The 27,935-nt window shown below is 51.7% G+C and overlaps 1 protein-coding gene and 1 non-coding gene across 6 annotated transcripts; one reads left to right on the top strand and one right to left on the bottom strand.

Moving 5' to 3' along the window:
• On the bottom strand, positions 1-27,935 carry Dhx34 (DExH-box helicase 34). 5 transcript variants are annotated; one of them, XM_074057820.1, is made up of 17 exons: positions 27,867-27,935; positions 23,657-24,590; positions 20,784-21,095; positions 19,050-19,304; positions 17,935-18,037; positions 16,337-16,554; positions 13,069-13,243; positions 9,021-9,214; positions 8,378-8,479; positions 6,656-6,898; positions 6,250-6,423; positions 5,856-5,973; positions 4,225-4,331; positions 1,814-2,116; positions 962-1,138; positions 650-788; positions 1-221 (listed from the first exon to the last, which is right to left on the bottom strand). In XM_074057820.1, exons 2-17 carry the CDS (start codon positions 24,347-24,349, stop codon positions 91-93), a joined length of 3,444 nt encoding a protein of 1,147 aa, XP_073913921.1. In that variant the 5' UTR covers positions 24,350-24,590; positions 27,867-27,935; the 3' UTR covers positions 1-90. The 5 variants fall into 5 exon arrangements, with proteins under 5 accessions (XP_073913921.1, XP_073913922.1, XP_073913924.1 ...); XM_074057821.1 differs by lacking the exon at positions 27,867-27,935 and adding an exon at positions 27,789-27,860; XM_074057823.1 differs by lacking the exon at positions 27,867-27,935 and adding an exon at positions 27,804-27,849.
• Trnaa-agc (transfer RNA alanine (anticodon AGC)) lies at positions 21,900-21,971 on the top strand. Its single transcript has one exon. It is a non-coding gene; the product is annotated as a tRNA-Ala (tRNA).

Genomic DNA, 27,935 nt, shown 5'->3' with positions numbered 1-27,935 from the left:
TGGAGTCAGCGTGAGACTTTATTCACATAGATATCCCATACACACACATGCACACGTGCACAGGGGGAGAGCCCCCCGTGCTGCACTGGCTCACATATGCTGCCTGCGGTGCCGCAGTACCTCAGTGGGTGTGAACAGGAAGTCCTTGTGGCAGGTCTCACAGTGGTAGGGTCTCTGCAGGGCAGACGCCTTCTGGAGGGGCGCAGGGGCTTCTTCAGCCCCTAAGGGGATAAGAGAAGATGTGAGAGGCAAGTCCACTGTGAGTTGAACCCCTACCCAACCCTGGCCTGGACTCAGACTCTCACTCCTTTTGCCACAAGAGTCACATGCCCTGGGTGACAACAGGGTAGATGTGGCCAAGGCAGAAATAGCTGGGGGACAGAGAAAAGAACAAGTAACACACTCAGAGAGAGACACAGAAGCAGAAAGAGGGACACAGAGAGTAAAGAAAAAGTGACAGACACAGAGACCAAAGACAGACAAAGAGGTGGCACCCCAGGGCCCCGTGCCCCAGGTCCAGGTCTTCATGGCAAGGCCATGTGTGGCACCAGCCAGGACCAGATGGCCGAGGCCACCAGTCTCCAGTGCCTGGCAAATGTGCAGACACACAGGAAGCAAGATGGGTGGACTATGGCTGCCTGGTCCTTGCCTGTGGCATTGTCCCTTGGGACCTCTGAGCAGGTGTTCTCATGGGCAATGCGCTCCAAAGGTGTGAGTGGCAGGTGCAGACCGCAGTACGGGCAGGTCCAGAAGGTGCGCAGACAGTCACTGTACAGGTCCGTGTCACTCTGCACAGGGGCAGGCAGCAGTCAACCAGGGTGAGGTGCTCACACCCTCACCACCTTGGACCCTTCCAGAGCCCTTTGGGATAAGAATGCAACTGACAGGGTGGGGGTGGGCACTCTGAAAATCCCATCTCCGAGCAGGAGGCTGAGGGAACCAAGGTACGGTTGATACTCACCGTGAGGCAGTTGTAAGTGAGGAAGTCAGTGACAATGTAGCCCCCCTTGGTGGGGTGGGGGGATAAGGTGAAGTTTCCAAAGAGGCCAGGAACACTAGGGGCAGCTGTGATGGTCTGAGGTCCCAAATAGAGGTTCTGGGCTTCCAGACTTGTGAGTCGTCGAAGGCTATAGGGGACCTAAGGAAGGACAGGCCATGGGGGAGACTCCACAGCACCTGGATCCAGCTGTGCCTGAAGCCCACACTGACTTTCCAGTTATGTAACCCAACTGCTTAAACCATTCATGATTCACTTATAAACACAGCCAGAGGCTTGTCTAAAACAGGGCCCAATGCCCTCTCCCCTCAACTGCCTTCTCTAGTCTACTTCCTGTTGCTGGTAGGACCACAGTCAGACCCCAACTGTATCATTACCTCTGGCTACCTCACCCCTCCCCTGAAGCACATGGAACCCCTTTCCCTGGCTCAGCCTCTACCCCATCTCCAGGAAGTCAGCCTGGATTGCACCCCTCTGCCCCACCCACCCACGAGGGAGAATCAGGAGCAATTCTCGGCTCCCTTCCTGTGCTGGGGTGCGGTTTCATCTGCTCTGTCCAGTTCTTTCTCCCCGTCCATGATCAGATGCTATGACCCTCCTCTTGACCTTGCTGAGCCGTGCAGGTGGCGCAGGACAGCAGCTAGTAATACTGCCTCTGGAGCCAGGTTCCTGGGATCAAACCCTGCCTCTCCCCTCTTACCAGTTGGGCAAGTCACTAACCTGTCTGGCTTGAAGACCCTCACATGTGCACATTAGTGACCTGGAGGCCCTGTGGTGGTGGCTCTAACTACAAGGTGTGTGTTGGGGGGTGGGTACCTTGGTTGCCATGAACTGCAGCAGCTCCTTGCTCAGGGCTGCCACCTCTTGGTGGCTGACAGATAGGGTCTTCTCCTCCTCCTCCTCCTCCTCCTCCTCCTCCTGCCTCTGCCTCTGCCTCCAGGCTTGGTGGGACAGCTGCTGGTCCAGGGCATCTTCCCAGTGGGTACGGAGCCTTAGGGAGGCCGCCAGGAGCTGGACAGCACTCTCACTGTCGGTCAGCTTCAGCTCCAGCCAGCTGTCAGCAACCAGGCGGGAACAGTCACCATTGGTGTCCAGGGACCGGCTGAACAACAGCAGAGACTGGAAGAGATGGGGGAGGAGCCAGGAAGCACATGAGGGTCAGGATGTCTGTGCACATGGCCAGGCTCCTGCAGACCATCCACCCACCATTTGCCACCCATCCATCCCTCCACATGTCCATCCAGTGTACAAACCTGTCCATTCTTCCATATGCCTATCCCTCCACCTATCCATCTACCCATCTTTCCACCTGTCTCCATCCACCCACCTGTCTATCCCTTGACCTGTCCATCTACCTACCCTATCAATCTGTCTATTCAATATATTCATCCACCTACCTGTCCTGCCAACTACCTGTCTATCCACTTTCCCTCCCTGTCTGTATACACCTACTACCTATCTACCCACACACCTGTCACCCATGTACCCCCATTCAATGTCTCCCACTCTCCCGCTCCCCCATCCATCCTTCTACCTGTCCAGCCAATGGTACCATCTGTCACCCACCCAACACACATGTCCTTTGTGCCTCTCCTGCTAGGCTTTCTGGGTGCTGGAGACACAACCCTGAGCAGGGCCAAGGCCTGTGCCTTAGAGCAGTCATCTGACTCAGAGTCAGAAAGACAAGCCTGAAGGGTAAAGCCCAGAGTGCCCTAGAAGCAGTCAAGCCAGGGGCAGGGGTAGGGGGTAGAGGGGAGAGGGGGTACATTTTAAAATGGGACAGAGAGATGCCACTCACAGCCATCAGTAACACCGAGGGAAAGACCCCCGAACACTGAGGGCAGCTTGCCTAGTTAAAGCAGGGTCTTAGGACTGGTCACAGGTTGATGGTTTGGGGCTGGATGAAGGTACACGAGGGCCCAACACTCTTCTGCTTACTTTTGTGCACATTTAAATCCCCCACCACAGACAAACAGTAAAGGGGAGAAGAGACAAAAATGCCAGGCAACACAGCAGCTAGCTAACATTTCCTTCCCACCATCTTGCGCACTGCCCCCTTCCTGGCTGGCTCTCTCCTTTGCGGTGCCTGTGGGACCATCAGGCAGCCCCTCTTTGTTTCTCTGTGTGTTGTGTACTGTCTGCCTCCTGGTTTCACACTAGCCAGTGTGCACAGGAGCTCACTGACTGACCACAGCCTCGAGCACCGTGGCAGAGGTGCCTGGCATGGACCACCTAAGACAGGACACTTGGCTCACAGTGTCAGCAGAGGCCAAGGGTCCACAAGCTCCCAAAGCGCTTGCATGGTCTGTCTTCCCAGTTCTCTGGTGCTGAAGCCGGGGGTCCTAACAGTGGGGACATCCAGTTGACAGGAGAGGCATCCGGGTGCAGCACAACCATGGAACTCTGGCTCTGCCACTCACTTGCTGAGAGACTCAGGCAAGTGACAAGCCCTGCCGGCCCCAGGCCTGTCTCGTTCTTTCAGTGAGCACCACAGGGCTACCAAAGACTCACTGAGGCCAGGCCTGGCCACAAGGTGGCATGCAGTGAGCACACAAGGCATGGCAGCTACTTTCTGGCTACAGACATGTCTACAAGCCTAGGGGATGTCTGAGTGCATCATCAACCTCTGCCCGGGTCAACCACATCCTCTTCCACCTGGACAGCATCGGTCACCTCATGCCGGGCTCCCAGTGTCTGCGCGTTCAAGCCCTATCCCAGCTCTGCTCCAACCCTCCTGGGCTCCTGCCTCACTTCCTGTCTGACCTCCTCTCCAGCTGTTCCAAGCACACCAAGCCACATGTCTATCTCAGGGCCTCTGCACGTGTCACCACTTGGCCAAGAACACTGTTCCCTCAGAGATCCACACAGCTCTGTCCCTGCAGGACTTACTCCAGTGCACTTCCTCAGTGTGGCCAACCGGGTTATCTCTTAACACAGTGCCCCCACCTCCACTCACCTCCTACAGCACAGCTTGGTACTCATTGCCCTTGTCTTTCCTGCCCCATGAACTCTAGGAGGCTCACTGCTGTGTACTGCTGGCCTCTCAGGGCTGTGAACCATGCTGACATACAATTGGCTCTTGGTGAGCAACCGTGAAACAGACCCGTAAATGAGAAGGCAGCAGGCAATACCTGCTTCACCCTGGGTGAAGGTGGCTCCCCTAGGCCCGCCTGGGCCCCCGCCTGGGTACTGCAGTCCTCACCTGTGGTGTCAGGGTAGAGGCCTACCTGGAGGGCCGGGATGCGGACACAGTTCACCAGGTATGGCTTGTTGGTCTCCAGCAGGGAGACAAAAGTAAGGAGCTGGTGCTTGCTACTCATCTTGTCCTTATCATCTGGAAGATTAAAGAGGCCAGCTCGGGCCCACCTCCCTCTCCTACCCACACCCACACCCAGCTGCCCCCAGGGCTTGCTTGTCCCACGTGGTCACTCCCCATGTCTGTATAAAGAACACATTCGGGGCTGGAGGTGTGACTCAAATGGTAGAGCGCCTGTTTTGCAAATGTGAAGCCCTGAGTTCAAACCCCAGTACTGCCAAAAAAAAAAAAACGAGTGTCAGTGGAGTGACTCAAGTGACAGAGTCCCTGCTTAGCAAGTGGAAAGCCCTGAGTCCAAACCTAAGTACTGCCAAAAAGCAAAAAAAAAAAAAAAAGCCTTTAAGCAGGATAGTGATTATTATTAAAAAAAAAAAGGCAAAATAAAAAAATAAATAAATAAATAAAAAGAACACATTCATGTGGTACACATCTTGTCACTTAGTTTTAAATGTTCTACCATCAAGAAGATGCATCTGACTATGGGTGATGTTAAGGGGTCAATGTCCGGGTGACAGCACATTGCAATAATGCAAAAACCAGTCCTTGTTGGTAGTGAATGACACAATGTCTGCCAGATGTTTTACAATGCTCCAGCAAAAAACAAAATTTTAAAAAGGACAAAAAAAAAAAAAAATGCTCCAGGGGCTGGGGACGGGACTAAGTGACAGAGTGCCAGCCTATCAACCTTGAGACCCGAGTTCAAACCCCAGTACCACCAAAAAAGAAAAAGAAAAGAAAAAAAAAAAAGAAACTGAAAATACAAGCTTCAGCAGAAAGGACCTAAGACACAAGGGTGACAAAATGGTAACAGTTGTTGAGGCTAAGTGAGGGTGACAAGGGCTCACCTCATGCTACCTAATTGATGTTTGGAAGCTTTCAAAATTCAAAAAAAGGGGGGTAATGCAGCACAGTGGTTGGTAGTGGGATAAAGAATGCATGGATTGGGAAAAAAAAAAAGGGGGAACCAACCCTCTTCCTTCCCATCCCAGGGGGTCTGAGCACCCTATGAGGGAGAGTGACAGTGAAGTCAGCCTTTCAGCACTGCAGTCTGGCACAAGATGCAGGCTAGCTTCACACAGGACTGAATTTAAAAAAATAAAGGAAGACAGTAAGCTGACTAAGAATCTACAGTGGTTAAAGACTAGGAAGCCAAGTTGCAAGTTCTATCTTTGGTGTTTAAAACAGTAAGCCTCATCTTTCTGGGTAAATTTGTCACTCTAATACAGTCTATGGCTCTCTCTACACTCATGGAGAAAGGTGAGTTGCCTTTCTGAGCTGATTGAGAGTCTGTAATGTCACAGCAGTGAAGCTGCAGGGGAACACCCTGTGCTAGCACACTGCCCAGCTGTCCCCACCGCACAGCACTCCCTGGGGATGGCTACACTGGCTTTGGTCAACCAACTGCACAGCAGCTCAGCATGCTGGGAGCAGCCCAAGGCAACCCAGTGAGGTTTGGTCCAGAGCCCCCTCCTACAGTCCCAGCAGTGCCAGCACAGGCAGTCTGGCTATCACCACCCCTCAAGCCCCGCCCAGCCCCAGCACCTCGGCTTCCTTCACAGCCTGCGGCCTCCTGCTCCTGTATGTGCAGCACCTCGGGGCTGCTGGCGAAGACACAGGTGGGGTGCAGCACAGTGCCCTGCTTGGCCTGGGTGTGGAAAATCTGCAGAGGCCAAGGGCAGGCGCTGAGGCAGGCCCTCAGACTGCTCCACCCTCTTGGCCAAGTCTCCTCCTCCAGGCCTTCCCCATGCAAGCTCCCCTATCAGGGCCCTTCCCTCTCTGGGGTATCTGTCTGGGGACAAGTCTGTCTCCCCCAAGGCACCATGAGAACTAAGTCACAGCTGATTCAGTCATCACTATATCCCCCAAAACGGGGCAGGTCCTCAGGGAACACGTGTTGGATAACAAACATGGGGACAGGAGTGGAAAGAGACTCCACCTGATCAGAGTCCTTGCGGCCACTGTTGAATGCATCGGGCACAGCCAGCTGCGGGTAGAGGCCCCGGCCCAGCACCAGCTTGAGCAGGACCAGCTGGTCACGGGTCAGGTCCTGGGCTAAGCTGGCAGCCGCCTGCAGCTGATTCAGGTTGTGCCGGAGCTTGAACGTCACGTCCTGTGGGAACATGGGCAGAAAGGTGGCTCTGTGGACCCGCCCACTCTGTCTGAGGGGCTATGCTGGGGTGTGTGGACCCGGGGCATCACACACACTTCAGGGTTCAGTCCTGCCCACAAAAAACTGTCCCCCAAGCCAAAAGGAGGACAGGCGTGTCCCCTCAAGCCTTTGGGGCAGGGCCCTTTCTCTTCTCTGGTCCACTCCACCCACCCACCCCAGCCCAAAAGCCAACCTGGATGTCCACACTGTCACTGGCCCCCCGGGAGCCTGGCCCCCCACGCTCCTCATCACTGGAGCAGCCAGCCAGGTCCTCCTGCAGACGCAGCACCTTGCGCCTGCGGCCTGCGCCCTCTTCGTGCTGCCGCTTCAGCTGCTGCAGGGCCTGGCGCTCACGGCGCTGCTGCAGCCGGCTCGAGCTATCCCCAGTGGGCACGGCCTGGACTCCAGTCAGTAGCCCATGGTCCTCCAGCAGCTCCTGGGACAGGAAGAGTACAAGTGAGGGACACGGGCCCTGGCTGAGAGGCCTCTGGGCTCAGATACCTCAGCACACAGCTGAGGACTGCCACCGGCCAGCAAGTTTCGGCCTCTTCCCAGCCATCATTTTCCTCCAAGAGCCACCTCCCAGGGATGTGGGAGACAGAGGGGACTGTATGGGAGTGACCATTAGCACTGGTATGGGTACTGCCCATGGTGGCTTAGGGAGCACCTGGGTGGACACAGGAGGAACACAAGAAGGGAGGTCAAGGTGGCTGCAAACCTGGGGAGGCCCTGGCCCTTGTGGTCCCAGAGGCCATCAGTGCTTCTCAGAGCAGGCCCTCCACTACAGCGGCTGCACTTGGATATCTGGGACCTGCCAGAAGGGCTAACACGTGGGCCCCAGCCTAGACCTCCAGAGTCAGAATCTTCGGGTGGGGAAGGTGTGGGGAATGTGGATGGAAAGACTCCCCAGGTGACTTGGAGTGTCCTGGTCCTCTACCCTGCCCACACCTTTGTCAACAGTATTCAGATGACCCAAGCTGAAGTGATGGTTTCCTGCTGTGTCCCTGGCTGACGGAAGACATGATGTACATGCCAGCGTGTGTGTGTCAGTGTGCACAAAGGGCCCACAGTGTCCATCACAGTCTCAAAGTGCCTGGGTCCCACAAAGGTAGAACCACAGCTCTAGAACCTATGGATGTCAAGAGGGACTGAGAGGCAGAACACCTGTGGTCCCCACATGAGGACTCTTGAAATCACGGGGGCAGGGGGGTGGGGGAGGGACAAACAGAATGGCTCAAGCAGTAACAGCACCTGTGTAGCAAGCACGAGGCCCTGAGTTCATTCCCCAGTACTGCCAAAAAAAAAAAAAAAAAAAAGAAATCACAGGAGGGCCTCAGCTGGGTGACATCAACTCAGCCTCAATTTGCCCATCTGCACCTGGAGACCAGCAATCAGCCTGAGTCCCCTTTTGTCTTCACCCTCACATGCTGCCCGACCACTGTGTGCAGCAGATGGAATGAACAAGTTGCGGAGCACGTGGAACCAGCAGGAGTCCATTTACGGCTCTGTCCTCCACTCACCTACACAAGGACTGTGACAACAGCATGCCACCTGGGCGCTGTCCTAGCCATCTACACTATGCTCACTCAGCTCACCCTTGGAAAGCTGCAAGAGAAGCGCTACCTTCCTCTCATTTTCAGAGGGGCCCAGATACCAGCAGCAAGGCATGGAGGTCACACTCAGCATGTGGCAAAGCTAGGATTCAGTGCTGGATGTCAGCCTCCAGGTATGTCAGCCCCACCATTGCCCGGAACTGAGCTCAGTATCCCTGGTCCAGAAGTTCAGCTTCTTCATGAGACTGCACGGCACCACTGACCTAGCTCCCTCCCTCCTCCAGGAAGTCCTTCTGGAGTTCCTCCCCTCTCTGCCATGCTCAAGCATGGCAGGGGGTGGGGAGGAGAGGCCTCTAACCCACCTTGAACTGGCGCCGCAGGTTGGCCATCTCGTACAGCCGATGCTCCTCAATGCCCCGGCGGCGGCACCACTTGCGTGAGTTCCTGCCCCGCTCAGCCTTCACCTGGGAGAAGACACCAAAGAGTCAGGGCCTGGTTGGCTGCATGGCAGGGGATCCACAGCCCAGACACCACCACCTGGGAGGATTCAAGGCAGGTAATGAGGCTATGGCCTCCCTTAGGGCTCACCTCTCATCCCCCTTCCAGTTCTAGTCCCAAGGTGCCTCCTATAGTCCCCATGGACCCTACAAAGGCCAGGCGCCCCTCTGTCCTCTCCAGCCCCTGGGCTCTCATCCCAGCCCTCTCTGCATCATCTCTACACTGGATTGTGCACCAGGAGGGGTTGGACAGTAGGGGAGGGACAGGTCCCCAACACTGCCCAGTACAGGGCTGGGGCCAGAGCTCAGGGATGGTGTGTTGGGGACACAGATGTCCTTGTGGAGGCTGTGCCTTTCTCCAGAGGCAATGGTTTCAATGGTGCTTTGGAAACCCTGGGCTCCCTGAAGACCCTGTGCTGAGAGCAGAATGATGGAGACAGGGACTTCCACAGGGTTCCTGCCCCTAGTGGAATGACAGACAGACAGCGAGCTTGGCCTCCAGCCTCACCTGCACCCAGGCATTGAAGACATTGAAGAGTGTGAAGGGATCACCCTGATCGCTCTCCAGGGGCCGCCGTGTGGACACACAATCCAGGTTGTTCTGGGCACTGCGGGTGAAGGGTGACTGGACACTGAGGGCAGCAGCGATGGTGAGCACAGGCTCCGCCAGGCTGAACATGGCACCCAGGATCAGCATCTTCCCTGGGCAGGAGGGCACTGTGTTGAGTCTCACGCCCCGCACTTCCCCACCTCCACTTCCCCCATCTTGCTCACACAGGGCCTCAGGAGCCAGGTGAGCAGATTGAAACCCCCATGCTGGGCTTTCTGGTCATGTGACCTTGGCCAGGGATACAATTTCCACCTGTCAGTTGAAGACCAGAGTTCAGAGCTCCTGTGTCCTCAGGAGGCACCTGGCCCTGTTTAATGCTGGCCACAACTGTTGGCCACACTTCTGTTCACGGGCTCCCTAGCACTCCCAGCCCCTCCCCACCTTCATTTTCCTTTCCCACACTTCTTCAGACTGCTGCGGTGCCCATCTCTTCACTCCAGTGGGACCTGAGCAAATTGCACACTGGCCTACTCTGACGCACAGGTGCTGACTTCGTGCCTACTAAAGGTTGAATCTTCTGCTGTCTTGGCTTAGTTCAAAGGTGGGATGGGAGAAGGGGGCCAGGAGGGAAAAGGGAGGAGGAAAAAGGAGGGGTGGGCAAGAGGCAGGGAGAGAGAAGAAGGCACCAGGGAGAGCAGGAAAGGACTCAGAGGGGGAGACACATGGTAGGAGCAAAATCCCAATGTGGCAAAAAGTAGATGGAAACTGTTACACCAATAGGAAACTAGACACCCCCTGGCTCTGAGAACCTGAACAGAGCAGAACCTCCCGTGACACAGACCCTGCTGGCCTGCCAGTGATAGTGGCTTGAGTGTCATGTGTCTCTCATACTCACCATTCCCATGACCAAGTGTAGACAAAAGTGCCTGTCATACTTAGGCCCCACCAAATAAAGGAGGGTGGTGAAGCCAGGGCCCAGGCTGGGCCACCAGGGCTGTATCCTGTTCCAGTGATACTTAGCTCTGTCACCTGTGACAAGTCCTTTCACCTCCCTGTGCCTATTTCCTGACTGTAAAACAAGGCATCAGCTCCTAGAATAAACTGTGTTTCACCCTGTCCAACACTCAGAACCTGGCCTAGCACAGGGGATATCCAACAGAGGTCATCTGAACCTCTCACCTCCCACTCTGCTACCATGGGTCCTTGGGCAGCCAATCTGCATGCCCCGTTTCCTCACATGAAATGAGTCACTTCCGCCCTCCTCCATGATGTGTGTGGAGCATGTGGCATCATATCCAACCCAAGCCAAGCTCTGCTGCTTGCTTGCTCCACACACACCCTGGGGATACATTGTTTCTCCTGTGGGCTGCAAGGCATGGTGGGAAAAAAAGTTCTGGAGTCAGTATAGTCAGCCAGAAGAGCACCAGTGGCTAAAACCTGTAATTACAGAAACTCAGGAGGCTGAGATTGGGAGGGTCATGGTTCTAATCAGCCCAGGCAAAAAAGTTTGCAAAACCCCCATATTAACAGAAAGCTGGGTAGTGGTGGTAAGCACCTATAATCCCAGCTACTGTGGGCAACATAAATAGGAGGACAACAGTCCAGGCCAGCCCAGCAAAAAGTGAGATCTTATCTCAAAAATAACCAGAGCAAAAAGAGCTGGAGGCATGGCTCAAGTGGTAGAGCACCTGCCTAGTAAGCATGGAGTGGAATTCAAACCCCAGTACCACCAAAAATCCCCAACTGGCTTGGCCAGCAACATGCGGGGGTGGGGGGGGGGAGAGGTGCAGGGGTGACTCAGGAATGAGCAAGAAGAAGACTTGGAACATTATGAACTGCTTCTGCTGACAGGCTCTGACTCCTCACTTGGGCCTGCAAGTGTCCCAAAGGGAATTAAAAGCAGCAGAAATGCTTGCATCCCTGCCTCCATTTTGTATCTGTGTCCTCTGCTCTGCCCTTCTCTGCATGCACCCTATAATCACCTTAGGCTCCAGGAGTACAGGACTAATGGATAATAACATCTTTAGGATAATGGATGGATGCTACCCCTAAGGGAGGGAACAGCAGCCTTCCCAGGACAGAGCACCCGCCAGGCAACCACAACATCTTATCCTGACCAGATGGCTTCCCTCCAGTGATGACAGATGACAACTTCTCCAGAACTCCTTGAAATCGATGAGCCAGGACACACTCTGCCTGGACTATTGATAATTCTGCACGCCTCTCGCCCCCTGCCCCAATCTTCCTCTATTTAAAACTAAAACTCAGGGGTGCCCCCTGAAGATGGTACCTCTTCCCATGGGTGCCCAGGCCACTTCACTTTATTTGGCATGATGGGGGAAGTGGCCAGACCTGACATGTGGAAGTCCTGGAGATGGGCCGCTGGCCTAGACCTCTCTGTTACAACTTCCTGTTGACCCCAAGAAAGGGAACTTGGGGCAGAGGTGGGGACAGGCTGTGCAGAGAAGGAGAGGGTTTACGTCTTAGGAAACCCAGGATTCCTGAGTCTGGAGGGTCTTGGGTACCACCTACTCATCCTCCTGTCCCAAGGAGGGCCCTGTACACACACCAAGTGCTGGAGAGCCCCACGCACTTTGTGTTACCCCTGTGGCAGCATCTGTGGCTTGAGGGAACTGCCCTAAGACCCTAGCAGCAAGTCACAGCTCAGCAGTGAGGTCAGGGTCAGAGGAAGGATGGATACCAATTCCTTCGGGATAAATTCCCCTTCCTGAAAACACAGCAAAGGAGGCAAGGAGCCCTGCATCTGCTGTGGCCACTGAAGACCTGAGCAGCAGGGTGGGGGCTGGAAGTAGGTGGGTTCTGCCAAGCACTGGAGCCCTGACCTTCCTGGTCCTTAATGAATGTCCAGCTGATTTCCTCCTGGTTTCCACCTGGTTTCCTCCAGCCATGTAAAACCCAGTTCCACTTAAACACTTCAGTCCCTCATGATTCACAGCTCCTCACCTGACCCAGGACTGTCCCCACTCTCCTTCAGGTCACTGCTCCAATGCCATCAGCTCAGTGTGGCCCCTCCCGTCACTGCAGCCCTGCTCATCTACCAATGCCACAGGTGATCTGCTTTATGGCTAACCCATTTATCACTCACCATCAGCCTCCACATTCCACAGAGGTCCCAGAGAACAGGGATTTGTACTCTTCACTGGTGACTCTGGTATCTAGAACAGCCTGGATCTGAGCAGGAGCCCCATGAATACCTAACATCTGCCCTCTCCCTTGCCCTCTGCTCCAGCCACACAGGCCTCTCACTGTTCCCGTAACATGCCAGGCACATTTGTACCACAGGGCCTTGGCACTAGCTGTGCCCTCTGCCTTCTACCACGTTCGCACTGTCCAGTACAGCAGCCACTGGCCACATGTGGCCACCAAGCACTTGAAATGTGGCCAATCCAAAAACACTCTGGATTTCTGAGACTTTGTATGAGGAAATAATCTAAAATACCACAATAATCTTTATTTTGATTATGTGTTGAAATATTTTGGATGCATTAGATTAAATACGATAAATTATCAAAATTAATTCCACCTGCTTCTTTGTCTTCTCTAAAGTGGTTACTGGACAGTTTCAAGTTATGCACTGGATTTCTTTACCTCTATCTGCAAGCCCATCTTGGGGTTTTGGACAGCTGGCACCCTCGTCTCTGTTTCTCTGCACACACCCCCTTCCCAGTGAGGAAACAGTGGAGCTTGCCTTGAGGCCTGCAGGATGCAGTGCCAGCCCCCACCTACAACACACACACACTGCCTACCACCTCTTTTCTTTCCTTTGTAGCCCTTAGCCTGCTGGTCCACTGTGCACTTGACTCATCCCCATTGGCATCTCCGCAATCCAAGGGCACGGATGTGTGTCTGTTTTGTCTGCTGCTGTACCCCAACACTGGGCACTGAGTACTCATGAACAAATGAACTGGGCCCAGGGAAGACACTGGCCTGCCACTGGTTCCTCCAAGTGAGCAGTGCCCTGTGTGATCACTGGGGGAGGACTCACCAATCACAACGTCCACGGGCAGCTGGGCTAGCAGGGCCCCAATGGGGGTGAGGGCCTCTGAGCTATCCAGGGCCCCCTGGTCTCGGAGGTAGAGGATGGCAGTTTCCAGGCTGGCTGGTGGTGGGGGCTCAATGAAGGGGAAGGTTCGAGGGTCCCCTACACTCATGCTCTTCATCTGAAATGAGAACCAGAGGTCACATGAACCACAGTGGAGGATGGGGTACTCAGGATGTTCTAAAACTTCTAATGTCAAGGTCCATAACACAGAGACGGGGAGGGGTACGGCCTGTCTGCCTCTCCAGCACATCGCCCAAACCCTGACCATGAGGAAGCAGCACAGATCTAAACTTGAGAAATCACAATTCCTTGGCCCCTGTCATAGCCACCGAGGTGGAATGAGCACATGACTGAGCTAGGCCAATCAAAAGACGTCCCTGGGCCAGCACACTGGGATTAACGCTCCAGGCCCTCTCTGTTTGTCAGTGGCCAGATAGAAGTCCAGAACCACCACAGTTGTCTTCCATCACCTGGAGACTGTCCCAGCCACAGCAGATGAGAAATCTCCCCCACCCATGTGGATACAGAAGTTGATAAAATCCCCTTTCATCTGACAGTTTGGGGCTGTTTTCCTCACCTGTAAACTCAAGTATCCCAAAGAATTCAAAGGCCCAAGCTGGTGGCAGGGGTGGGAAATGAAATGACAGCACACACCTGTCACCAGGCCTGGAAGGACATAGGTGAGCAAACACCCCTCTAGATGACAAGGGCTGGCAGGGTGGCCCATGGGACTTGGAGAGAGAAAAAAGCCCAGAGCATCTGATCGGGCCACTCGCCTTTTCCCCGCCACCCAGCTGCTGTGCCTCCTCTCTGATACCCGAGCCTTGATGCTGTGCAAAACAGAACTGAAAAGACTATTAGATGGAAAGCTGGGGGAGGGGACTAGGTTGCTTTCTGAGTTCTCTAGGCAGCTCCAACATGCAGCCAGACTGAGAATCCTGGTTCTGATGCAGGTGGCAATGCCAGGCCTCTGACGACCACCAATTATAGGGAGACTCCTGCCTGGTGCTGCAGACAGGACAGGAGGGGAGATCACTGGGGGTGTGGGTGGGGCTTCTGAGAATGGTTCTTATGGCCTTCAAGAGTAGTCCCACAAAGAAGAGTAGCTGTTTGCTCTGGCCTCTGAGACAAAGGAGGAAGTGGTGGCCATGGTGGCCAGAGTCAGAAGGCATTCACGAAGCAGGCTCTGATACCCAAAAGCCTCAAATTGAAGCCTAACTCTGCTACTTACCAGCTGTGTGACATGGAGCAAGTTACTGTACCTTTCTGTGCACCCTTTTCCTCATCCATAAGTTAGAATGACAAGATACCTCTGTGAAGAGTTTTTGTGAGGGTCTAGTTACACACATAAAATACACAGAGCAGTGTTTGGCTGATAGTAACTGCCACATAAGCATATGTGTGGGGGGGGTGAGGGTTCACCATCACCATCATCACAGCTGCTGAAGGACTGGTTAGAAAGATGGAAGGGTGCTCATCTTCCCATATCATTGCTTTGTCAAGATAACCATGTGTGAAACCTCAGGCCTTCCTACTAACATGAGACAGATTTCCTGCATTGTTCCAGCCAGGGCTGTTTTGTTCATTCATTTTAGACAGGGTCTCATTATGTAGCCCAGGATGGTCTTGAACTCATGATCCTCCTGCCTCAGTCACTCAAGTTCTGGGATTACAGATGTGCACAACCATGCTCTGCTAGGCCATTCAATGGCAGGTGAGAAGTCACCAGAAAGTCAGAGAATCCATATAGTGGGTTGCACACAATCATTTTTTAAAATAAACTCAGAATAGAGAACACCAGGAGCCAGGCACAGAGTTGCATACCTGTAATTCCAGCTACTCGGGAGGCCAGCTCTGGCAAAGTTATCAAAACTCTGTCTCAAAAACAAAATGCAAACAAAAGGACTGGGGGAATGATTCAAGTGGTAGAGCATTTGCCTAGCATGCACGAGGCTCGGATTCATCCCCAAGACTGCAAAACAAAAAAACAGAGACAGCTGGCACAGGTGTGCCTCATCCTACAAGACGGGTGCTGGCTGTGACACTCCCAAGCTCAGAGGGTATGGAAGGAAGACACGAGCAGCTGCCCCACTTCCCTTTTCCTCTTGTTCCTGAGCAGAGACTACATTTCTCAACCTCCCTCACAGTCAGGGGGTCACGTAACTGAACTCTATGGGAAAGTAAGTGGAAGCATGCTGCTTGGGGGCGGGAGGGAGGGAGGCTCCTTAAATAAAGGAAATTGCCTGACAATCTGCAAATCAAAATTCTGAATTTTGGGGGCTGGAATATAGCTCAGTGGTAGAACACTTGCCTGGCATGTACCCTGGGTTTGATCACAGCACCAAAAAAGAAAAGACTAAAAAAAAAAAAAAAAAAGACCAAGCTGGGCACTGGTGGCTCACACCTGTAATTCTACCTATTCAGGTGGCAGAGATCAGGAGGATAGCAGTTGGAAACCAGCCCAGGCAAACAGTTCTCGAGAGCCTAATCTCAAAAAAACCATTCACAAAAAAAGGGCTGGTGGAGTGGCTCAAGGTGTAGGCCCTGAGTTCAAGCCCCAGCACCATAAAAAAAAAAAAAAAAGAGATCAAAATTCTGATCCACTACCCCACCCCCTTGGCACTGGGGTTTGAACTCAGGGCCTCACACTAGCTAGGCAGGTGCTCTTACCACTTGAGGCACTCCACCAGCCCTTTTTTGTGATGGGTATTTTAGAGATATGGGCTCATGAACAATTTATCTGGCTGGCTTCGAACCACAATCCTCCTGATCTCTGCCTTCTGAGTAGCTAGGATTACAGGCATGAGCCTCTGGCGCCTAGCTGCAAAACCAAAATTCTGCTGCCTTAGCCATCCTGTAATCAGGTCTATTTGTCAGAGCAAAGCTAAGCTGAGTTATGAGACAGAAGTCATGGCCTAAAATATATCAAGAAACCCTGTTTTTATTTAGTTCTCCTTTTTTCCTATGGTGCTGGGAATTAAATTCAGAGCATTGCACATGCCAAGAAAGTGCTCTACCACTGAACTATATACTTCCAGCCCCAAATCCTGGTTTTAAAAGCCACTTCCTACTGGGCTCTGGTTACAGCAGAAATCATCCTGACCCCGTCACAGGGGTCTTCCCAGGCTCTGCTGTCCCTGGCCCTGATCCCATCTACCCACCTCCTGGGCTCTTCCCTGGCACCAGCAGTCAGGATCCAGCCATGCCTCACCTGTAGCACCAGTGCATCCAGAGCCACCCTCCGGATTTCCGGGACAGGGTAGGGGGCAAAGGCATCGTAGTCGGATTCAGCATAGAGGCGGTAGCAGACCCCAGGCCCCGTGCGGCCTGCCCGGCCCTTCCGCTGCTCAGCACTGGCCTGGCTTATCCAGAACTCCTGCAGCCTCTGCAGTTTGGCCTGTGGATCGTAGCTCATCTCCTTTACCTTCCCTGTGTGTGGAGGAAGGGATGCTAAGGGAGGGTGTATAGCAGCTACTCATGGCCACCAACACACTGGTGTGCCCCCAGTGCATCACTCACCAGCCTCACTCCATTCTGCTCCCACTAACCAAGAGCACATTCTGAGCCCGCCCTTGACATTCTGTTCATCTATTCTGGGTTTGCTCCCCAGGGTGGCACTGCTGGGAGGCAGGGCCTTCCGGGAGGAATGGAGGTCACTGGGGGCATGCCCTTGAATGGACAGCATAACCCACTTCCTCTTCCGTTTTTTTGCTTCTGGGCTGGCTATAAGGTGAGCAGTTTTGCTCTGTCATATGCTCCCACCATGATGTGCTGCCTCACAACAGGCCCAAAAGATCAGGACCGATGGACACCAACAGAAACCTCTGAACTGTGGCCCAAGTCAAGCCTTTCTCTTTCCAAACTGATTATCTCAGGTATTTGGTGTGGCAATGGAGACCTGACGGACATACACAACTTTTCACTTATTTTCACAAGTCTTTGCTTCTTCAGAGGACCTACTGTGTGCAGGCCCCAGAAACACAGCCATGAACATAACAAAGACCTCATCTCTCAGGACTGGGCACCACACTGTTTCTCAAGCAGTGAAGACCAAGTTTATCACATTGCATTGCCTCTGAGAACAGGATGGGCCCTGAAACCCACAGCACGCCAGTGTGACCAACATCAGCTCCCAGTGTCTTCGTTGCGCTTGAGCTCCTGCCAACCCAGAGTCAAGACAATAAGGCAATACCCGTTTTGAGCACTCACACTGTGTCAGGTGCCATCCCAAGCACCAAGGTGAATTAACTCTTCTGATCCTCACCACCTTATCACTGCCACTTTACAGTGGAGCAATCTGACCCCATGAGTCAGGGACAAGGACCCAGGGCACACAGATAGCAGTGAACTGGCCATGGTGGTTCCAGTGTCTCCTGACAACTATGCTAGGCTGACTTTACAGTAAACATTCTATTCAGGAAGACTTAAAACAAACAGAGCAACAGATATAAAACACAATGCCAGCCTTTCATAGGGGAAGGGACAATGGAAGAAGAGGGGGTGGACAGGGTGGCCCTCTCTGATGCAGGGAGGGACAGAGGGAGCCTTGCGCGTATCTGGAGGAAGACAGTTCTCAGCAGAGAGAAACTGAGGTGGTAAGTATGATCAAAGTAAACTATATGCACATACGGAAATATCACAGAGAATACAGTGCATGTAAAGACCCTGGGGCAGAAGCAAGCTTGGAAAAACATAGATGTTGCCTCTGCTCCACCAGCCAAATGCCCCCCGCATCCTCCTTTGTACGCACATCACTATGCTTCTTGCTAGGTCCTCAGAGTGGCAGAGGGGGTTGGGGACAGCCCTTACCAGAATCTACTACAAAGCGGATCCCATCAATAGTGACTGAGGTTTCAGCAATGTTGGTAGAGAGGATACACTTCCGGACTCCTGGGGGTGCCACATCGAATACCTGGGGGAGAGGGACAGGTACCAGAACAGGAATACCAGGGTGACAGGTGTGTCACCCTGACTCACCTGTTTGTCAGCAGCCTCCTGGATGTCCCAGCACTTCACACTCAGCTCTAAAACAGCCTCAGAATGTCCAGTCCCCATCTCAGAGCTGGATCACCACCCTCCTCGTCACTGGGCTGTCCTGAGCACTGCCTCCCTCCACTAACCTGAACAGTTTCCACACTTCTTGAGTTCCCTCCCTTTTCCCTAAATCCCAGACCAGTCCCTCTCTCTCCTTCTCATCCTCCTCCAGCTGCCTCTTTGGTCTCTGGGCTGTATCTCCCACCCTCCAACCTGGCCCTCGTATGTCAGCTGAGGGGTCCACTAAAACTGACACTAGCCCTGCCTTTTTCAGAACCTTCCCATGGCTATGGCTCCCCAGTGCCCTTAAAACAAACCCAGGAACCACCTGGGTCTTCCGGGCCCCCTGTGGCCTAGTTCTACCCATCTCACTAGTCCCATCTCTCCTGACTTCCTCTGCACAATCTGAACCCCAGTCACACTGCATGTTACTTCCCAGCTGCCCCCACTTTCTCCCATCACAGGCCCTTTGCACAAGCCCCTGGCTTTAAGAAACAGTTAAGCAAAGTGGTTAGACCAAGGTCAACAACTATGGCCCGTGGGCCAAATCGAGCCTGCCACTTGTTCTTGTAAATAAAGTTTTATTGGAACTCAGCCACGCCTGCTCATTTTATGGCTACTTTCATGGTGCGATGCTAGCGTATTTCGTGCTATTGACTAGCCTATGCCTACAAAGCTGAAAATACCTTGTCTGATCCACAATACAAAGTTTGCCAACCTCTGGTTAAGAGCTCTAGGGCCAAACTGCCTGAGTTCATACCCAGCCCAGCCATATAACTGCACAAGTGCAGTCCCACAGACCTGGCTACTTATAGCTGCCCTTGACCCCTTCTCCTACCCTTCACACCTCCCACACACACACTCTGCCTGGCCTTGGCCTTGTGTGGTACCTTGTCCTGGTCAGCCACAGAGAGGGCACTATGCAACGGCAGCACCACCCAGCGCTGGGTGTGGCTGGCATAGGTCTGGGCGGCCTCCAGCACAGTGCTGATCTCCGCCATGCCACTGAGGAAGACCAGAAGGTCACCCCGCTCCTCCGGTGGGTACTTATTGTCAATGGCCTCCAGAACCCTCAGGAAAGGCCGAGGGTCCAGCTTCTCTGACTTGGACGCTGCCGGCTCTGCCTCCTGCGGCTGGTACACGACCTGTGACAAGACAGCCCCAGGCAGGAGCATGCTGTGACTCGAGCACAGAGCAATGGTGTAGGGATCACTGGCTGACAGGGAAGACACAGAGCAGTCAGGTAACAGCACACCCAAGGGGATAGTTTTTAGAGGATGGAAAAAAAAAAAAAACCCACAAAGCAAGGTAACACAAGAGCTTCTGGGGACTGGCAATATTTGATCCTTTTTAAATCTGGGTGCTGGCTAAAAAGATACATTTATGAGAATTAATCAAGGGCTGGTAGAATGGCTCAAGTGGCACCTGCCCAACAAGCGTGAGGCCCTGAATTTAAACCCTGGTACTGCCAAAAGACAAAAAAGACTTGAATTATACACTTATGATATGTGCATTCTTTTGTATCTAGAATGTGATGACTTCAACAATGAAAAATATTGAAGGGGTGGAACCAGGATTAAAGCCCTGGAAATCCCCTCTCAGGAAGCAGCTTCATTCTTTGTTTTTTTTTGTTTTTTGTTTTGCGGTACTGGGGTTTGAACTCAGGGCCTACATCTTGAACCACTCCACCAGCCCTTTTCTGTGATGCATTTTTTTCGAGATAAGGTCTCTCTAAAGCCAGGGTGGGCTTCAAACCACAATCCTCCTGTTCTCTGCCTCCTGAGTAGCTAGGATTACAGGTGTGAGCCACTGGCGCTCATTCTTTTTTGATGACTGCTTATGAGATAGATCCATGGGCACTGAGAACCGGAAACCACTAATGGTAATGAAGTCCCTACTGCCAGCATTCACTGTACAGACAAGGACAGCTCCCAGGACAATGGGGGTGGCTTTGCCCTCAGGGGACACAGGACAATATCTGGAGACATTCTGGGTTGTCACAACTTAGGGAGGAATCTAGTGCCAGGATGCAGCTCAATATTGGACAATCCCAGGACAGCCCCACCACAAACAATCACCCAGCCCTAAATTGCAAGATGGCTGACTGGGAAACCCTACCCTGTGAGATGGTGCAACAAGAAGAAATAAGTCCCTGAATGACCGCATGGAATAGAGCAACCTACCAGCCTGGGATGGCCAGATTTTTCAAGGGAAAAATAAACTTCTATCTTATCCAAACCTTTGTATTTTTGAGTCTCTGTTACAGCAATTCAGCTTTCGCTATAATAAGCACTCAACACTCTACCTAGCACATTGTAAATGTTCAGAAAACAGAAGCTTTAAAAGAGAGAGCCGAGCCAGACGCCTGCCTATAATCCTAGCTACTCAGGAGGCAGAGATCAGGAGGACCTCAGTTTGAAGCCAGCCCATGCAAATAGTTTGTGAGACCCTATCTTGAAAAAAAAAAAAATCACAAAAAAGGGCTGGTGGAGTGGCTCCAGGTACAGGCCCTGAGTTCAAACTCTATGAAGAGAGAGAGAGAGAGAGAGAGATGTTCACATTCCTTCCTTGAAGAGGTAGAGAAAGAGCAGCTGGGAGACCAGGGGAGGCCAGGAAGAACTAACCGTGATAGGGAAGAGCCTCCCAGGCACCTGCACCACAGGGGCATGGTCGAAGTAGCTGGAGAAGAGTGAGATGTTAATGGTGGCCGACATGAGGATGACCTTGAGGTCAGGCCGCCTGGGCAGCAGGCACCGAAGGACACCCAGGAGGAAGTCGTTGTGGAGGTGCCGTTCATGGACTTCATCCACGATCAGGACCTGGTACTGGGGCAGGCTGGGTTCCCGCTGGATTTGCCGCAGGAGCAGCCCCACTGTCAGGAACACAATCTTGGTGGCGGCTGAACGGGTGCTCTCAAAGCGGATCTGGTAGCCAACCTGGGTGGGAGGAAAAAAGGTGTCGGGATAGAACAGACTCTGGGCCTGGGCACCAGACCCCCACCTTTGTCCAAACTGACAATCTGAGCAATGCCACCCCTGCAGCAGGCTCTGGAGTCCATTGGGAATCCCATCTCTGCTACACAGGCCACTGACCTTGGGCAAACAATGCTATCCCTTGAGAGATGTGGCCTTTTCCTCCTGGATGCTCTCATCCTATGTGAATGCACAGAAAGTACCTGGCATGGTGCCTGGTGTGTAATATTAATTAATTAATGGACTACGACAGTAATAATTACCCTGTTCTTGAGTCTTTACTACACACCAGAAACTACTCAAATGCTTTATGTTAAATGTATAATTCGTTTTACCCTCACAACCGTTGCTCGATGTAAGAACTATTTTCTTGATTTAACAAACAGGGAAGAGGGGGTGCGGGGGAGGAAAAAAATGGGGAAACTGAGGTAACTCATCTAAGGTAACAAAACTTAAAAGAGGCACTGAAAAGAAACGCTTCTACCCGCTACCTCACCTCATATACACATATGCACACACACAAATTAATTCCAGCTAAGTTCTGAAGGTGAAAACTCTTAGAAAAAAATAGGGGAGCTTTTTCATGAGTTTAAAGTAGACAACATTTCTTAAACAAGACCATAAAAAGAAAATGACAAACTGGACTGTACTGAAATGCAAAGGTATTGTCACCAAATACATGGAGAGAATGGAAGGCATCATGGGAGGCCATGGGAGTTGTAAGACATAAATCCTACAAAGGACTCACATCCAGAAAGCTGGGGATGTAGTGATGTAGCTCAGTGGTTGAGTGTTTGCCTAGCATGCACAAGGCTCTGGGTTCGATCCCCAGTACCACTAAAAAAAAATAAGAAAATTAAAGAAGTCACATCCAAAACTTTTTTTTTTGTTGTTGTTGACCAGTACTGGGGTTTAAACTCAGGGCCTCATAATCACTCTACCTGTTTAGCCACTCCATCAGCCCCCAGAATTTTTTACAGACCTATAAATCAAGAACATTGCAAAAGATAAATGGACAGGCACTTCATAAAGAAGGTCTTCAAATGGCCAGTCCATACGTGGAAAGGCCCTTGGTCACCAGGGGCTGCAGATTAAAATTCAGAATGCAAATTAGAATGTGAGAGCACTGCACATCCACCAGCAAAGCGGAAATGAAAGATTAGCCAGGCCAAGGACTGGTGACAATCTATAACATGCTGCTGGTGAGAGTGTAAATCAAAGTGACCACTTTGCAAGACAGCGTGGTGACATCTACTAAGGGTAAACACACACGCAGCTCTGACGACCCAGCGATTCCACCCCTAGGCACCACCCAGCAGTGGTGTCCCAAAAGACACTAACTGGCAAGTTCTAGAATGTTCACAGCAACACTACTCACAAGACCCAAGAACTGGAAACCCCCCAAATTCCCATGAAGATAAAGAACAAATACACCATGGTGCCTCCATGATCACACATGGCCAAGCAGTGAGAGTAAATGAAACACACTGTGCACTATTCTATAGATGACTCACAAGGACACCAGAGAGCAGGAATGAGTGCATTTGTAAAGTTTAAAAAGAAAAAAAAGGCAGAAATAATCTGTGACATTCTATCACTAAGGTGTGATAATGTATCAATCACTAAGAATATGACAACCCTTAAAATGCTAAGTAGGAACAAGAAGGTTTATGGGTGGGGTGTGTTTGATTTTGCTTTTTAAATTTGGGTGCTGTTACATAAATGAGTGCAATTTGTGAAAACTGACTGAGCTATATACTTAGGGTACATGGACTGTCTTGTGTTTTGAATATTAAAACTTGAATAACAAGGACCTCATTAGTAAGAAAGTATCAGGGGAAGCCCGGCACTGGTGGCTCATGCCTGTAATCCTAGCTACTCAGGAGGCAGAGATCAGGAGGATCTCAGTTCCAAGCCAGCCTGGGCTGATATTTCATGAGACCCTATCTTGAAAAACTCCATTGCAAAAAAGGGCTGATAGAGTGGCTCAAGCAGTAAGAGCACATGCCTAGCAAGCATGAGGCCCAGAGTTTAAAAGCCCCAGTACTGACAAGAAAGTGTCAGGGGGTAGGGGCAGGGGGTGTAGCTCAGTGGTAGAGAACTTGCCTAGCATGCTCAAAGACCTGGATTCCATCCCCAGCACTGCAAAAAACAGAAACAAAAACTAAACAAAAGGTGTCAGGATGTAGACGCAGGTCAGTGGTAGGGCATCACACACTTAACACATGTGAGACCCTGGGTTTGATCCCCTTTCTTTTTTCCAACAAAAAACTATTCTTTTTTGTTGGTGTTAAAAAGCTGCTTAGAAAAAACATTAATGAGCCTTGAAGATCTTTCCTTTTTTTGGCCGTTAAAGGGCTGTATGGGTAACGTGCACGTCTGTGTCATCTGGACCATACAGAAGCAAATCTGTAGATAGAAAGTTCTAGAAAAGTCATCTCCAGGTCAAAGGGTGCGTATTAACTTTGTTTGATCCTGTGCATGGACAACCTGGAAAAACTGGCAAGCTGGCAGGTCCCACTCACCTGTGAGCCATACTGACTGAGGCTCTCGAGACCAACGCGCTTGGCCAGTGAGATGCAGGCGATCCGCCTGGGCTGAGTACACGCCACGCGACTGAGGCCAGCAGCCAGCAAACACTGGGGCACTTGAGTGGACTTGCCACAGCCTGTGTCACCAGCCACCACCACCACCTGGTGCTCGGTCAGCGTCTGCAGGATGCGGCTCCCATACTGGGCTATGGGAAGCATTGCCCGCTCCCGCTGCAGCTTGGCCAGCCGCCCAAACGCCTGCTTCTGGCCAAAGTCCAGGTAGTGCAACAGGGCCCAGCGGAACTCGGACACCCTCTCTGGGGGCAGTCCCCACGAGCCCCGGAGGTCAGGGCCCAGCAGGGAGAGGTTGATGCGGTGGCGCGGGTCGTAAGTGCGAGGCAGGTCGGCCAGCGCTGGGATGCGGTGCTTGCACCGTCGAGGCTCTTTCTCCTCCTTCCTGGAGGGCTTGAGATTCTGGAATCTCTGCAAACGCTCAAAGAAGGTCCAGAACTTCTGGCAGTCCTCAGAGCCCTGGCGGATGTAATCTTCATCACGGAAGAAGGCGTCTTCCAGAAGGCCACGTGCTTTTGGACAGTTCCAGTCCCACTTCTCCTGGGCCTGTTCCCCACTGGGAGCACGATGGTAGAATCGGTAATCCCTGCCCTCCCTTGTTCTGGGAGGTGGCATGGTGCCAATCACAGCGCTGTCACAAAACTGCCTCAGTTCTGATCACTTGGACCAACTACTCTCATCCATCCCCAGTGCGAGCAACAGGAGCCACCTTCTCTTCAAAGAGCTAATTTTCTTTCTCTCTCTTGGGACAGGACCACCGCAGGTGACAGAATAGACAGCACACAAGGTTCCTCTTAAGTCTCACAGTGACCTCTGGGAGCAACACACATTCATCCTGGGGTTTCAGCTCTGGATACTTGGCAGGGAGAGAACAGAAGACATTCATTCCTCTTTACAACACTGATCTCAAACACTACACAAGGAATGGAGGTCATGAGTAACCCCGAGCCATGGCCCAGACCAGAACAATCCAGTGACTCAAGACCTGCAGGAACCCAGAGGTGCCTGCCCATTCCTGGGAGTCAGCAAAGGATCCCAGAGGAGGGGATGTTTGACCTGAGACCTAAAAGAGAGATGTAGGTCATGTGGTCAATCAACAACAGAATCCTGCTATGAAGGCAGTAATTAGAGTCTGGATATAACAAAAGAACAAATCAAGGGTTCTGAACCTGGGGTCCACTGAGCTTCACAACCCTGGAGCTCTTGAAATTAAATGAACAGTTTTACAAGTGTTAGGTCTTGCTGTTGCCTGCCTGCCTGCCACATTCCTTTCCCTTTTTCTAACAGTGTCCCTTCCTTTGGAGAAGGGCCTTCATTTCCACATGGCTCTGGTGGCCTTTAAGTCAAAGGCCTGATTGACCATGGTATTTTATTCCCCTTTCAATCGGTGATTGGGCTGAGGAGTGGTCACGTGACCCAATCAGGAGCCAATCGAGGCCCTTCACTGGAATTTACACTTGGTTACTAGGAGAGAAAAGCTCATTTTATCTGTTGTTACTAGACGAGTTTATGTAAACCTGAAGCCGTTTGCTACCTAGAAATCTACCCTAGGGAAATACCTGGGTATGGAAATAAGGATAGTCACTATGAAAGACAGAGAGAGGGAAAGAAGCTTGGTAGCATTATTAGTGTTCAGGGTTTAGTTCTCTTCAAACCTACACTTTCTGGCTATACAATAAAATGCCTTTCTTTTTTTTTTCTCTCTTTTTTTGCAGTGCTGGGGATGGAACCCAGACCTCTTGCAAGGCAGGAAAGTGCTCTACCACCGAGCTACAACGCCAGCCCAGAAAACGCCTTTTTGCTGAAAGTTGGATTCTAAACTCAACTGAAAAAGCCCTAATAAAGAGTATGTGACTGTGCGTGCAACTTTCTGGAAGGAAGTTGAGCACTCCTTTTATTTTTTTTTTTTGTAGTGGGACTGGGATTTGAACTCAGGCCTTTGCACTTACAAAGTAGGCATTCCACTTCTTGAAACACACCTCCAGACTATTTTGCTGTGGTTATCTGGAGGATGGGGTCTTGCAAACTACTTGCCTACGCTGGCCTTGAACCTCCGTCCTGCCAGTCTCAGCCTCCCAAGCAGTTAAGATTACAGGCGTGCGCCATTGCACCCAGCCACTCCTATTCTTAAGGGCTTATGACCTTAAAAGGGTTCAGAGCCTTCCTTGGTGTAAGATTTGGAGACATTTACTAGGTAGGTATGTGACCATTAGGGAACTACTTCAAAGTGGTTTTTTTATCTATAAATGGAGACAAAAGCCACCCTAAAACATAGCAATGTTAAATCACCTAGCTTAGCAGAGAAACTGAACAGCAACTAGTATTCAAGTTCAATGCCTCCCTCAACAATAAGAGACACTAACGCAGGGAAAACAGCAAAGGGACAGATGACCTGAAAAAATGACATGAATCCCCCTCAGAATGATATTAGCAATCCTCTTTACCTACTCAGCCTCTAATCTCTAGGGCCATCAGGGGACAGAGTACAGAGTTTTGCTCTCTGCAGTAGCAAAGGGTAAACTCAGCCAATCCCGGGAATTACTAGAGCTTGATCTGAGTTCCAGTGAGGAAGCTCTTGTGACCTGGTAGGGTCATTTCCCATAGAAACAGCGTTAAATGGGATGCAGTGTGCATCACTTCTTGGTAAACACCTAAGCTGGGGGATGCCAGGGCAGCTTTAGGAGGAAGCTCTGTTCTAAGAGGAAAGGACGATGAAGTCTCACAAGAGCTGCTATAATACTGAGTCAGTGGTTCTCCGAAATGGACAGGGACAATGAAAAGGAGAGTGTTCTTCTTAAGGCTGCAAACTGTATCCTGGGAGCAGGAGGAACATCCCCGTGACTCCAAGTAGTCCATTCTCTCTCAGACTTGTTTGGTTTTGGTTTTGGAGATGGGGACTCCTGTGTACCCTAGGCTGGCTTGAAAGTCAAAATCCTCCTGCCTCAGCCTCCATAGTGCTGGGATTACAGGCACGCACCACCAAACCTGGCTTCTCTTAAGACTTTTAGATTACCTGGATCTTCCAATTTCTCTATGTCTCTGACCACCTCCTGGTGTCTTTTCCTAGGCTCATGTCCCCTGGCAGGTGTGTCATCCTCTCTACATCTCCAGGGCATGGTCTATTTCTTAGTCCATCTTACCACCTCATCTCTCTTCCCTTTCCTAGTCTGGTCCCATCTCTCTGTATGTACCTGATCTCATTTTTCAGTCTGATTTTATCTGTAATCCTACTGTCTCTTCCTCTGTCCCGCTTCAGGTCTCCTTTTCTTTGAATCTTTTTTTTTCCCCTGGATCTCCATTTTGTCTCCCAATTCTCACTTTTTTTTTTGGACTGGGGTCTGAACTCAGGGTTTCACACTCACACAAAGCAGCAGGCGCTCTACCATTTCAGCAACACCTCCAGTCCATTTTGCTCTGGTTTTTTTTGGAGATAGGATCTCGAGAACTATTTCCCTGGGCTGGTCTCAAACCTCGATCCTCCCAATCTCAGCCTCCCAAATAGCTAGGATTACAGGAGAGAGCCACCAGTCCCTGCCCCAACGTTCACTCCCCTTTTCTCTATCTAATCCTTTCATCTCTCAATGGTCTGAAGTTTTAATAATAGCTTTTTGTGCTACCGTATCAATGTATTCCAAATTCTATACATTTGTACACATACATATATTGTGCCTCTACATATAAAGTACATATAATCACATTATAAATGGTGTACCCACATGTAAACATACATTTTTCTTGCAATTCTAAGAAAACACTGTTACTGAGCCAGAGGAGGCAGACACGAATTGAAATCTGGGTCTGGGCTCCGTCTCCTCCTCTACCCATTTTTCGGGATGGTTCACTATCACCCCGTTTTTTTCGGGTTTTCTTCTGTCGGTGTCCACCTTTCGCCACCCGTCACTCTGCCCCGCCATGATCCGGTCTCTCGCCCCTCCATCCCAATCGTCTGCTCCTCACTCCTCCCCAGAGGCCGCGTTCCCCTCAGTCTCCCCGGGGCTCAGTGCGACCCCTCGACTTGTCTCCACATTTTTCCTCATCTTGGGGATTCCCTCACCCCTTGGCTCAATACCAAACTGCAGCAGCCGCCGCCGCCACCACCACCGCCACCGCCAGTATGCGCCCCGCCTCTCACCTCACTAAAAGCAGCGGACGCTCCACTTCCGGTCCTAGGAGCCCCCCCCTCACGCGCACGCGTTTAGGC

The sequence above is a fragment of the Castor canadensis genome, chromosome 16, assembly GCF_047511655.1.
Source record: "Castor canadensis chromosome 16, mCasCan1.hap1v2, whole genome shotgun sequence".
NCBI classification, from domain to species: domain Eukaryota; kingdom Metazoa; phylum Chordata; class Mammalia; order Rodentia; family Castoridae; genus Castor; species Castor canadensis.
This window is presented reverse-complemented; position numbering and strand designations above follow the sequence as displayed.